Raw genomic sequence first — 12,561 nt, forward strand, 5'->3', positions numbered from 1 at the left:
TCTGCACCTCTGTTGGATGCACCACGTTTAACTGCTCCTTCGTGGTGCTCAGCGTAAATCAGAACACAGTCTGCACTCTGACTTTCATTACTGAGCACCGTCCAGAAGGAGCAATTATTACGGTCTGCACCAGCCAGAGGCACATACCAATCGCTCCCCCACCATACTACCAGGAATTCATTTTTAACATTTTAACCCTTCAATCTGTTACACAGCCCTATTAAAGAAGTTAAAAGTTCATATTTATTGAAGCCTTAAAAACTTACAAGTCACAGGACATAATGGGAGGAGTGTAGGTTCAATCAGAACAGATCCTACATCATAGGACGCGTTTCACGCCGTTCTGGCCCTTTCTCAAAGATATTTACGGCATTATACTACTAAAAATGCTGATCAGTATGCAAAGTATGAGGCAGAAGAAAGGGATGGCTAGCCATGTAGTGAGTGAGCAAGTTGCAAAAGCAAGGAAGCCATCTACTGAAGGACAGTTTCATAAAGATTGCATGGTAAAGGTTTGCAAGAAAAACCTCAGCCATTTTCCAACATGCAAGTCCCTAATTGAAGAAAAGAGTGGAGAACTTTCTGTATTTAGTGTTGATAAATATGCTGCTGCCATTGAGATTCTCCAACAGGAATTTACTCACAATGCAACTTTCCTGATTTTTGCAGACCCCTTTAACAGTGCTCCAAATGTGCTGCAAATGGAACTTATAGAACTGCAATGCAGCACTGACCTCAAAGCCAAGTTCAGAGATGCACAGGGAAACAATTATAGGTCAGTTTTTGAAAGTTACCAGCTACCTTCCCAGGGAAGTCCAAACTATTCAAACAAGTTATGTGTTTACTTGGAAGTACATATCTGTGCAAAAAAATATTTTCGACTACGAACTTTAACAAATCTAGAATCAGGTTTAGGCTAACTGATACCCATCTCCAGGCTGTTACTAGGGTCTAAACTGCTAACTCACTTAAAGCAGACTTTGCTCATTTAACTCAGAACAAACACTGCAAAGTGTCTGGCACTAAGTTGTGAAGGATGGCAAGCACTAACTAGTACTGTATATAGTTAAATTTTGTTTTTGAAGTTTGAAATTTTGCAAGCAGTCCCCATGGGAGAAGATAAGTGTCCAGCGGCCCCCAGGTAATTTAAGTTTGAAAACCCTGGTGTAGATTAATTAATCTGATTCAAGTAGGAATGGTCTCCATACTACTGCCATAACCTGCATTTTTGCAGTGAGCGCAAAGGGAATCTTGCAAACTGAATAGAATCTGATGCTGCCACCATCAGACCCACTACCTCCATGCACTGGACTACAGAAACGTGCGATAGAAACTGTAGATTTAGACAAGCAGATTGCAGCTTGAGCTTGCAAAGATTTGTCAAAAACAGTCGCATGGAAATTGAGTCTATGATCACACCCAGAAAGAACACTTGTAAGTGAAGCCAACACTCTTTGCAACATTTACTTCCCAGTTATAACTGCGAAGAAACCAAAGCAGTTTCTCAGAATGAGCAGTCAATAAGAGTAAAGAGGGAGCATGAACCAAAGTATTGTCCAAGTATGGTGCCACCACTATTCCCTGTGCTTTTGACGACTTACAGAAGCACACACAGAACTTTTGTAAAAGTACTGCAAGCTGTAGCAAGACCACATAGAAAAGCTGCAAATTGATAATGTCTGTCCACGAAGGGAAAACAAAGAAATCAGCGATGATCCTTGAGATAGGGTTTCAAGTCTATTGTTGTCATGAACTAACCTTGGAGGACCCAAGAGAGAATATATCTGACAGTTTCTGTCTTGAAAGAAAGAACACTGAAGAATATTGTTCAAAAGATTCAAATCCAAAATGGGCCTGAAAATTCCTTCCATCTTTGGAACAAAAACAGATCAGAATAGAATAATTTTGCTTGTTCTAACATAAGAACAGAGACAATTACTTGCCTGGCTTAACCTGTCCCCTACAAACAATGACTCTGGATAGGGAGTCAAACCTTCATGCAGATTTAGTATTGGAAGTAGACCTCTTGATCCGCTTGGATGTATTCTAGACTGGATTAAGCTTCAATGTATATTTTGAGGGCTCATACTTCTGAGAATCCCGATTGACGAAAGGAGTTAAACTGGCTGTTGGATTTCCCCTATAGATCTCAAATTTTTATCTTTCAAACAAGGATTGGTACTTAATGAAAAAAATAAGCTTAGACTCAGGGCTAAAATAAAGCTAACAATATAATGCAGGCGGCCATCAGCAAAATAATTATACAATAAAGTAATGTGTAGGCACAAATAAAGAAAAAATCCACATACCTCAGTAACATGTCATAAGCTTCCTGGGCTGTTGCAGGCTTAATAGAAGAGGGCTTCATGCACAATATAAAACAGCATAGATGAGCAAAAACATAATTTATGCTTACCTGATAAATGTATTTCTCTTGTGGTGTATCCAGTCCACGGATCATCCATTGCTTGTGGGATATTCTCCTTCCCAACAGGAAGTTGCAAGAGGATCACCCACAGCAGAGCTGCTATATAGCTCCTCCCCGAACTGCCATATCCAGTCATTCGACCGAAACAAGCCGAGAAAGGAGAAACCATAGGGTGCAGTGGTGACTGTAGTTTAAATTAAAATTTAGACCTGCCTTAAAAAGACAGGGCGGGCCGTGGACTGGATACACCACAAGAGAAATAAATTTATCAGGTAAGCATAAATTATGTTTTCTCTTGTAAGGTGTATCCAGTCCACGGATCATCCATTACTTGTGGGATACCAATACCAAAGCTAAAGTACACGGATGAAGGGAGGGACAAGGCAGGCTTAAATGGAAGGAACCACTGCCTGTAGAACCTTTCTCCCAAAGATAGCCTCCGAAGAAGCAAAAGTATCAAATTTGTAAAATTTTGAAAAGGTATGAAGCGAAGACCAAGTCGCCGCCTTGCAAATCTGTTCAACAGAACCCTCATTTTTAAAGGCCCAGGTGGAAGCCACAGCTCTAGTAGAATGAGCTGTAATCCTTTCAGGGGGATGCTGTCCAGCAGTCTCATAGGCTAAGCGTATTACGCTCCGAAGACAAAAAGAAAGAGAGGTTGCCGAAGCTTTTTGACCTCTCCTCTGTCCAGAGTAAACAACAAACAGTGTAGATGTTTGGCGAAAAACTTTAGTAGCTTGTAAGTAAAACTTTAAAGCACGGACCACGTCCAGATTATGTAAAAGGCGTTCCTTCTTTGAAGAAGGTTAGGACACAATGATGGAACAAAAATCTCTTGATTGATATTCTTGTTAGAAACTACCTTAGGTAAAAACCCAGGTTTTGTACGCAGAACTACTTTATCTGAATGGAAAATCAGATAAGGAGAATCACATTGTAAGGCAGATAACTCAGAGACTCTCCGAGCCGAGGAAATAGCCATCAAAAACAGAACTTTCCAAGATAAAAGTTTGATATCAATGGAATGAAGGGGTTCAAACGGAACCCCTTGAAGAACTTTAAGAACCAAGTTTAAGCTCCATGGGGGAGCAACAGGTTTAAACACAGGCTTAATTCTAACCAAAGCCTGACAAAAAGCTTGAACGTCTGGAACTTCTGCCAGACGCTTGTGCAAAAGAATAGACAGAGCAGAAATCTGTCCCTTTAAAGAACTAGCTGATAATCCTTTTTCCAAACCCGCTTGGAGAAAGGACAATATCCTAGGAATCCTAACCTTACTCCATGAGTAATTCTTGGATTCACACCAATAAAGGTATTTACGCCATATCTTATGGTAGATTTTCCTGGTGACAGGCTTTCGTGCCTGTATAAGGGTATCAATGACTGACTCGGAGAAGCCACGCTTTGATAAAATCAAGCGTTCAATCTCCATGCAGTCAGTCTCAGAGAAATTAGATTCGGATGATTGAAAGGACCTTGTAGTAGAAGGTCTTGTCTCAGAGGCAGGGTCCATGGTGGAAAGGATGACATGTCCACTAGGTCTGCATACTAGGTCCTGCGTGGCCACGCAGGCGCTATCAAGATCACAGATGCTCTCTCCTGTTTGATTTTGGCAATCAGTCGAGGGAGCAGAGGAAACGGTGGAAACACATAAGCCAGGTTGAAGAACCAAGGCGCTGCTAGAGCATCTATCAGTGCCGCTTCTGGGTCCCTGGACCTGGATCCGTAACAAGGAAGCTTGGCGTTCTGGCGAAACGCCATTAGATCCAGTTCTGGTTTGCCCCAACGATGAACCAATTGAGCAAACACCTCCGGATGGAGTTCCCACTCCCCCGGATGAAAAGTCTGAAGACTTAGAAAATCCGCCTCCCAGTTCTCTACACCTGGGATATGGATTGCTGATAGGTAGCAAGAGTGAGTCTCTGCCTAGCGAATTATCTTGGAGACTTCTAACATCACTAGGGAACTCCTGGTTCCCCCTTGATGGTTGATGTAAGCCACAGTCGTGAGGTTGTCCGACTGAAATCTGATGAACCTCAGGGTTGCTAACTGAGGCCAAGCTAGAAGAGCATTGAATATTGCTTTTAACTCCAGAATATTTATTGGGAGGAGTTTCTCCTCCTGAGTCCACGATCCCTGAGCCTTCAGGGAATTCCAGACTGCACCCCAACCTAGAAGGCTGGCATCTGTTGTTACAATTGTCCAATCTGGGCTGCGAAAGGTCATACCTTTGGACAGATGGACCCGAGATAGCCACCAGAGAAGAGAATCTCTGGTCTCTTGATCCAGATTTAGCAGAGGGGACAAATCTGTGTAATCCCCATTCCACTGACTGAGCATGCATAGTTGCAGCGGTCTGAGATGTAGTCGCGCAAATGGCACTATGTCCATCGCCGCTACCATCAAGCCTATTACTTCCATACACTGAGCCACCGAAGGGCGCGGAATAGAATGAAGAACACGGCAAGATTTTAGAAGCTTTGATAACCTGGATTCTGTCAGGTAAATCTTCATTTTTACAGAATCTATCAGAGTCCCTAGGAAGGAGACTCTTGTGAGTGGGGATAGAGAACTCTTTTCCTCGTTCACCTTCCACCCATGTGACCTGAGAAATGCCAGAACTATGTCCGTATGTGACTTGGCAATCTGAAAGCTTGACACCTGTATCAGAATGTCGTCCAGATAAGGGGCCACTGATATACCTCGCGGTCTTAGGACCGCCAGAAGCAATCCCAGAACCTTTGTAAAGATTCTTGGAGCTGTAGCTAACCCGAAGGGAAGAGCCACAAATTGGTAATGCCTGTCCAGAAAGGCAAACCTTAGGAACTGATGATGATCTTTGTGAATCGGTATGTGAAGGTAAGCATCCTTCAAATCCACTGTGGTCATGTACTGACCCTCCGGGATCATAGGTAGGATGGTCCGAATAGTTTCCATTTTGAACGATGGAACTCTGAGGAATTTGTTTAAGATCTTTAGATCCAAAATGGGTCTGAAGGTTCCCTCTTTTTTGGGAACCACAAACAGATTTGAATAAAAAACCTGTCTCTGTTCCGACTGTGGAACTGGACAGATCACTCCCATAACTAGGAGGTCTTGCACACAGTGTAAGAATGCCTCTTTCTTTATCTGGTTTACAGATAATCTCGAAAGGTGAAATCTCCCTTGAGGAGGGGAAGCTTTGAAGTCCAGAAGATATCCCTGAGATATGATCTCCAACGCCCAGGGATCCTGAACATCTCTTGCCCACGCCTGGACGAAGAGAGAAAGTCTGACCCCTACTAGATCCGTTACTGGATAGGGGGCCGTTCCTTCATGCTGTCTTAGAGGCAGCAGCAGGCTTTCTAGCCTGCTTGCCTTTGTTCCAGGACTGGTTAGGTTTCCAGCCCGACTTGGATTGAGCAAAAGTTCCCTCTTGTCTTGTAGCAGAGGAAGTTGATGCTGCACCTGCCTTGAAGTTTCGAAAGGCATGAAAATTAGACTGTTTGGCCTTTAATTTGGCCCTGTCTTGAGGAAGGGTATGACCCTTACCTCCACTAATGTCAGCAATAATTTCCTTCAAACCAGGCCCGAATAGGGTCTGCCCCTTGATGGGAATGTTAAGTAATTTAGACTTTGAAGTCACGTCAGCTGACCAAGATTTAAGCCATAGCGCCCTACGCGCCTGGGTGGCGAATCCAGAATTCTTAGCCGTTAGTTTAGTCAAATGAACAATGGCGTCAGAAACAAAAGAATTAGCTAGCTTAAGTGTTCTAAGCTTGTCAAGTATTTCAGTCAATGGAGTAGCTGTCTGAAAGGCCTCTTCCAGAGACTCAAACCAGAACGCCACAGCAGCAGTGACAGGAGCAATGCATGCAAGGGGCTGCAGGATAAAACCTTGTTGAATAAACATTTTCTTAAGGTAACCTTCTAATTTTTTATCCATTGGATCTGAAAAAGCACAACTGTCCTCGACAGGGATAGTGGTACGCTTTGCTAAAGTAGAAACTGCTCCCTCCACCTTAGGGACCGTCTGCCATAAGTCCCGTGTGGTGGCGTCTGTCGGAAACATTTTTCTAAAAATAGGAGGGGGGGGAAAACGGCACACCGGGTCTATCCCACTCCTTATTAATGATTTCTGTAAACCTTTTAGGTATTGGAAAAACATCAGTACACACCGGCACTGCATAGTATTTATCCAGTCTACACAATTTCTCTGGTACTGCAATTGTGTCACAGTCATTCAGAGCAGCTAACACCTCCTCAAGCAATACACGGAGGTTCTCAAGCTTAAATTTAAAAGTAGAAATATCTGAATCAGGTTTCCCCGAATCAGAAATGTCACCCACAGACTGAAGCTCTCCTTCCTCAGCTTCTGCATATTGTGACGCAGTATCAGACATGGGCCTTAAGGCATCTGCGCGCTCTGTATTAGTCTAACCCCAGAGCTATCGCGCTTTCCTCTGAATTCCGGCAGTCTGGCTAATACCGCTGACAGGGTATTATCCATGATTGCCGCCATGTCCTGCAAAGTAATCGCTATGGGCGTCTTTGATGTACTTGGCGCCATTTTAGCGCGAGTCCCTTGAGCAGGAGTCAAAGGGTCTGACACGTGGGGAGAGTTAGTCGGCATAACTTCCCCCTCGCCAGAATCCTCTGGTGATAAATTTTTTAAAGATAAAAGCTGATCTTTATTGTTTAAAGTGAAATCAATACATTTAGTACACATTCTCATATGGGGTTCCACCATGGCTTTTAAACATAATGAACAAGGAGTTCCCTCTATGTCAGACATGTTTATACAGACTAGCAATGAGACTAGCAAGCTTGGAAAACACTTTACATCAAGTTAAACAAGCAATATAAAAAACGTTACTGTGCCTTTAAGGGAAACAAATTTTGCTAAAATTTGAAATAACAGTGAAAAAAGGCAGTTAAACTAACGAAATTTTTACAGTGTATGTAACAAGTTAGCAGAGCATTGCACCCACTTGCAAATGGATGATTAACCCCTTAATACAAAAAACGGATTAACAAATTGAAAAAAACGTTTTTTAAACAGTCACAACAACTGCCACAGCTTCACTGTGGCTTTACCTTCCTCAATATATGACTTTTGAAGCCTTTTGAGCCCTTCAGAGATGTCCTAAAGCATGCAGGGGACTGCTGAGGGAAGCTGAATGTCTCTGTCTGTAATTTTAACTGCGCAAAAAAGCGCTAAAATAGGCCCCTCCCACTCATATTACAACAGTGGAAAGCCTCAGGAAACTGTTTCTAGGCAAAAATCAAGCCAGCCATGTGGAAAAAACTAGGCCCCAATAAGTTTTATCACCAAAGCATATATAAAAACGATTAAACATTCCAGCAAACGTTTTATATTGCACATTAATCAGAGTATATAACTCTGATAGCAAGCCTGATACTAGTCGCTATTAAATCACTGTATTTAGGCTTAACTTACATTAATCCGGTATCAGCAGCTTTTTTCTAGCAAATTCCATCCCTAGAAAAACTTAAACTGCACATACCTTATTGCAGGATAACCTGCACGCCATTCTCCCTCTGAAGTTACCTCACTCCTCAGACATATGTGAGAACAGCAGTGGATCTTAGTTACTTCTGCTAAGATCATAGAAAAACGCAGGCAGATTCTTCTTCTAAATGCTGCCTGAGATAAAATAGTACAACTCCGGTACCATTTAAAAACAATAAACTTTTGATTGAAGAAAAAACTAACTATATTACACCACTTTCCTCTTACTACCTCCAGCTATGTTGAGAGCTTGCAAGAGAATGACTGGGTATGGCAGTTAGGGGAGGAGCTATATAGCAGCTCTGCTGTGGGTGATCCTCTTGCAACTTCCTGTTGGGAAGGAGAATATCCCACAAGTAATGGATGATCCGTGGACTGGATACACCTTACAAGAGAAATAAGTATTTAAGTATAGCAAAATTATGCCAGAAAAATACAAGACCTAACTGTGGTCTGAAAGTCTAACCCCTCACTGAATAGCCAAACAGGTACAAATCTTCATGGGGAAGAAACTAGTGGAGTACTGGTTCACTACTGTGAAGGCCCATGTGAAAGCTTTAAGAAAGCCCTCAAATGAGGCCCTAGAAATGTTGCATCCAAATGACATAACGGCAAGATGGTGGTCCCTAGCGGGAACTCAGGAAGCAAGAACCCACTGCCAGAACGCCACACCAGTTCCCAAGGGCAAAGATACAACAGAGTCATATGAAGCAAGTGAAACAGAAGGTTGACCTCGCTTAGGGGTTCAGCAAAAGCTAACAAAAAAAAAAAAAATGCCCGGGGAAGCCAAGTAAAGAAACACCAAGAGAGGGTCTCCTCGTCCTGTCCAACTGATGGCTGGACAACACTAGGAGGTGGAGGGGGTGGTACTTAAAGGACAACTCAATGTAGTAGAATTGCATAATTAACAAGTGTATTATAAAAAGACAATGCAATAACACCTACTCTAAATTTCACAAAAACAGATAATTTTCAAATGTATTGTTTTCCCTATTTTCCGGCCCGCGGTATCATGTGGCAGATATTAGCCAAGTATAGACTAGTATAGTATACCCTGTGAGCTTGTGCACATAAAGTGTGGCTATAAAAAGACTGTGCAAAAATTGATAATGGATGTAAATTGGAAAGCTTCTTAAAATTGCATGTTCTTTCTGAATCATAAAAGTTTATTTTGAGTTAAGTGTCCCTTTAAAGGGTTACCTATATTCAGGTAACCAGGGGAGTGGGGAAGTTCTGGCCAGACCCCTCAGGAAAGTCGTTCTAACTAGTAAGTATTATCAGGGAGAGCAAAGATGTAATCATTTAAAGTTGAGCAGATATAACTGTTATTTACAAGAGACACAATGTCACCACCACAGAATCTTCCCTTTACGTAATATGTGTTAATCACCTGTATCCGTATTTATAGGAACTTCATCCTCCTCAGTCTTCACCTGATCACACTCATACGGTTCTCCTCCATACTCAACCACTGAGCCATCTGAAGGCTTCACATCCATACTGCCTGTACAGTGAGAATGCACACATATGTGTAAGTTGTTTGTAGTGCATGTGGGATGTATCAATGTATTTCTCGTTATATATAAATAAAATTAAGTGGCTACCCAAAAATATCTATGGCCACACAAGAGAATTATTTAGTATCACACTGACTATGTAAATTTACCTGCGACCCAAGAATCAGACACAACATACATGCACACTTACCTGTAACAAATGTGCGACAGACACAACATAAATGGACATTTGCCTATAAACCCCATCTCTCAAACGCAACATACTGTACATGTACACTAATTTGTAAACCACACACACAACATATATGGACTTACCTGTAAACCACATAATTCAGGCACAACACAAGTGCACACTCACCTGTAACCTGTGTCCCTCAGACACAACACACCAGCACACTCACCTGTAACCTGTGTCCCTCAGACACAACACAAGTGCACACTCACCTGTAACCTGCATCCCTAAGGCACAAACCTGTGTGTGCACCCACCTCAGACACAACATACAGTATGTGCACACTTACCTGTAACCCACGTCCCTCAGAAACAAGACACATGCACACTCATTTGGGCTGATACTGTAACTAGTTTCCTCATCTGTAACCTATGTACCTCACACACAATATATGTAAATACTCACCTGTATCCCATATAACTCACACACAAGATACATGCACACTCACCTGTAAGTTCACACACACCTGGGCTGATACTGTCACTGGTTTATGCCCCTGTAACCCATCTAACTCACATACAATATACATTCACACTTACCTGTAACACACATACTGCAAACAGAATATATATGCTTACTCACCAGTAACTCATAACTCTCAGGCACCCAAGTACCTCACACACAACATACGTGCGCACTTACCTGTAACCTGTGTCCCTCAGACACAAGTCCGCACTTACCTGGGCTGATACTGTCCTTGTTTTCCTCATATAGGGCTTCCAGCTGAGGCGTTACACACAGATCTTCTGTTATCTCAGCTTTCACTATATCACTGTTATCTTCATTTTTTATTTAGTTTTAAATCCCATGATTTAATATTTATAAAACTTAAAGTGATGGTAAATCCAAGCGTATAACAAGCGCTAGGATTTATCATCACTAAAAATCAAGTAGAGGTTCAGTGATCATATGTGTAAAAAAGAAAGGGTGCTAAACTCACCCTGAATGTGCCGTTGCACATCGCTAAACTCAGCGGCTGCAGCCACCCACGGCACATTGAACTTCTTCATTGAGGCGACATATGCACCTCAAACCAATAGCCGTGCGTGTCAACTGATAGGTTTCTGCATGCACGTACGGCTATTGGTTTAGAGGTGCAAGCGTCACCTCATTGGTAGAAGAGCGATGTGCAGTGGGCGGCCGGAGGCACTGAGTTTAGCGATGTGCAACGGCATATTCAGGGTGAGTTTAACACCCCTTTTTTTTTACCATCACTTTAACCATAAAACAGTTTGTGTACTTCCCGGACTATATAAAATACACACTCTGTGATACTTTCCCTCAACTCTTACTTTTTAGCTTAAAGGGTCAGGAACCCCAGATTATTTTCTTTTGTGATTGAGATAGAGCACCCAATTTTAAACATCTTTCCAATTTACTTCTATTATCTAATTTGCTTCATTTTTTAGGTATCCTTTGTTGAAAAGCATAGCTAGGTATGCTCTATCAAAATCATGAAAGAAAGGGTTTCCCATACCTTTAAAAGATTCAGATAGATCATGTAGTTTTAAACACCTTTACAATGTATTTCCATTATCATATTATCTTTGTGCACATTGTATCTTTTGTTGAAAAGCAGAGACGTGAGCTCAGGGGCGTGCATGTGTCTGGAGCACTATATGGCAGCAGTTTGCAAGAATGTAATCTTTTTGCAAGAGCACTATATGGTGGAATTATTCCCTGCCATGTAGTGCTCTTCAACAAAGAATATTGTGTGAAAGAAGCAAAATTGGTAATAGATAGAAAGTTTTAAATGGTATTCTCTGCCTGATTCACAAAAAAAAACATTTTTTGGGTTTCATATCCCTTTAAGACCTTTATTCTGGAATATATCTGCTATGAACTAAACAAGGGTTAAACTGATTGTGTTATCTGCGCTTATAAACCACAGTAAACTACAAGGGAGGGCAGTAAGTAACTGTGTGCACAGCCCCGGCAGACTCTCACGTATAACTACTCCAATTTATTATGAATCCTTCTCATAGACTCATGCACCCAAGTCGCCGATCTACATCAGCTGCTCCGCTCTGCCAGTCTCTACACTGGCTCCCCATACACTCAGAATACAATTTAAAGTATTAACCCTAACTTACAAAGCACTCAACAGTCTAACTCCCAACTATATTGCCTCTCTCATCGTGAAATATTCCCCATCCCGTCCTCTTTGATCAACCTCTGACCTACGTCTCTACACTCCTGTTATCTCTACGTCCCACTCCCAAGACTTTGCACGTGCTGCTCCTGTCCTCTGGAAATCTCCACCCCGCTCCATAAGACTGTCTCCAACCTTGTATAGCTTCAGACGCTCCTTGAAAACTCACCTATTCAGAGAGGCATACCATCTCTCCTCCATCCCTCATCCGAACCAAACTAATACATGTACATGAACTGTCTGACTCACTGCTGCAAATACAATCGATGTAACAAGCTACCCCAACCTTATGTCTCTGCACTCTAAACCTATAGACTGTGAGCTCTCCGAAGCAGGGCCCTCTTCCTCCTGTACTAAATTTGTTTAGTTTTGTTATGTTTTGTATTTTATCACAAATCTATGTCATAGTATAACCCTATCATTGTACCCAGCGCTACGGAATTTTGCGGCGCTATACAAATAAATGATGATATTATTATTATTAACTACTCACCGGCAAGGAGGGACCAATGTATTTCAGTCTGATAACTATTCATGTCATCTGTTTCCTCCTCTTCCTTTACATTTAATAGCCCAGTACCCGGGTTTTCCTCTAGACGCCCTGTAATTACAGCAGGAAATTACCCAATAGTACATGGCACAGGGTATAAAATAGGTTTATAGAAAAGTTTTAAGACAATGACACTTCCCCCCCATCGCTTATTTTTTTCTTGTTTTGCA

At 42.0% G+C, this 12,561-nt stretch overlaps 1 protein-coding gene across 2 annotated transcripts in view; it reads right to left on the reverse strand.

Moving 5' to 3' along the window:
* LOC128657381 (gastrula zinc finger protein XlCGF26.1-like) overlaps nt 1–12,561 on the reverse strand; it is a 72,918-nt gene that overhangs the window by 31,563 nt on the left and 28,794 nt on the right. The window contains exons 3-4 of one of the 2 annotated variants that reach the window (XM_053711711.1): nt 12,335–12,442; nt 9,331–9,444 (exon numbers count right to left, since the gene is read on the reverse strand). In XM_053711711.1, coding sequence (XP_053567686.1) covers nt 9,331–9,444; nt 12,335–12,442 — 222 coding nt within the window. The remainder of the gene's footprint in view (nt 1–9,330; nt 9,445–12,334; nt 12,443–12,561) is intronic. The other variant, XM_053711712.1, reaches the window with a different exon arrangement.

Source organism: Bombina bombina, chromosome 4 (assembly GCF_027579735.1).
Source record: "Bombina bombina isolate aBomBom1 chromosome 4, aBomBom1.pri, whole genome shotgun sequence".
Lineage (NCBI taxonomy): Eukaryota > Metazoa > Chordata > Amphibia > Anura > Bombinatoridae > Bombina > Bombina bombina.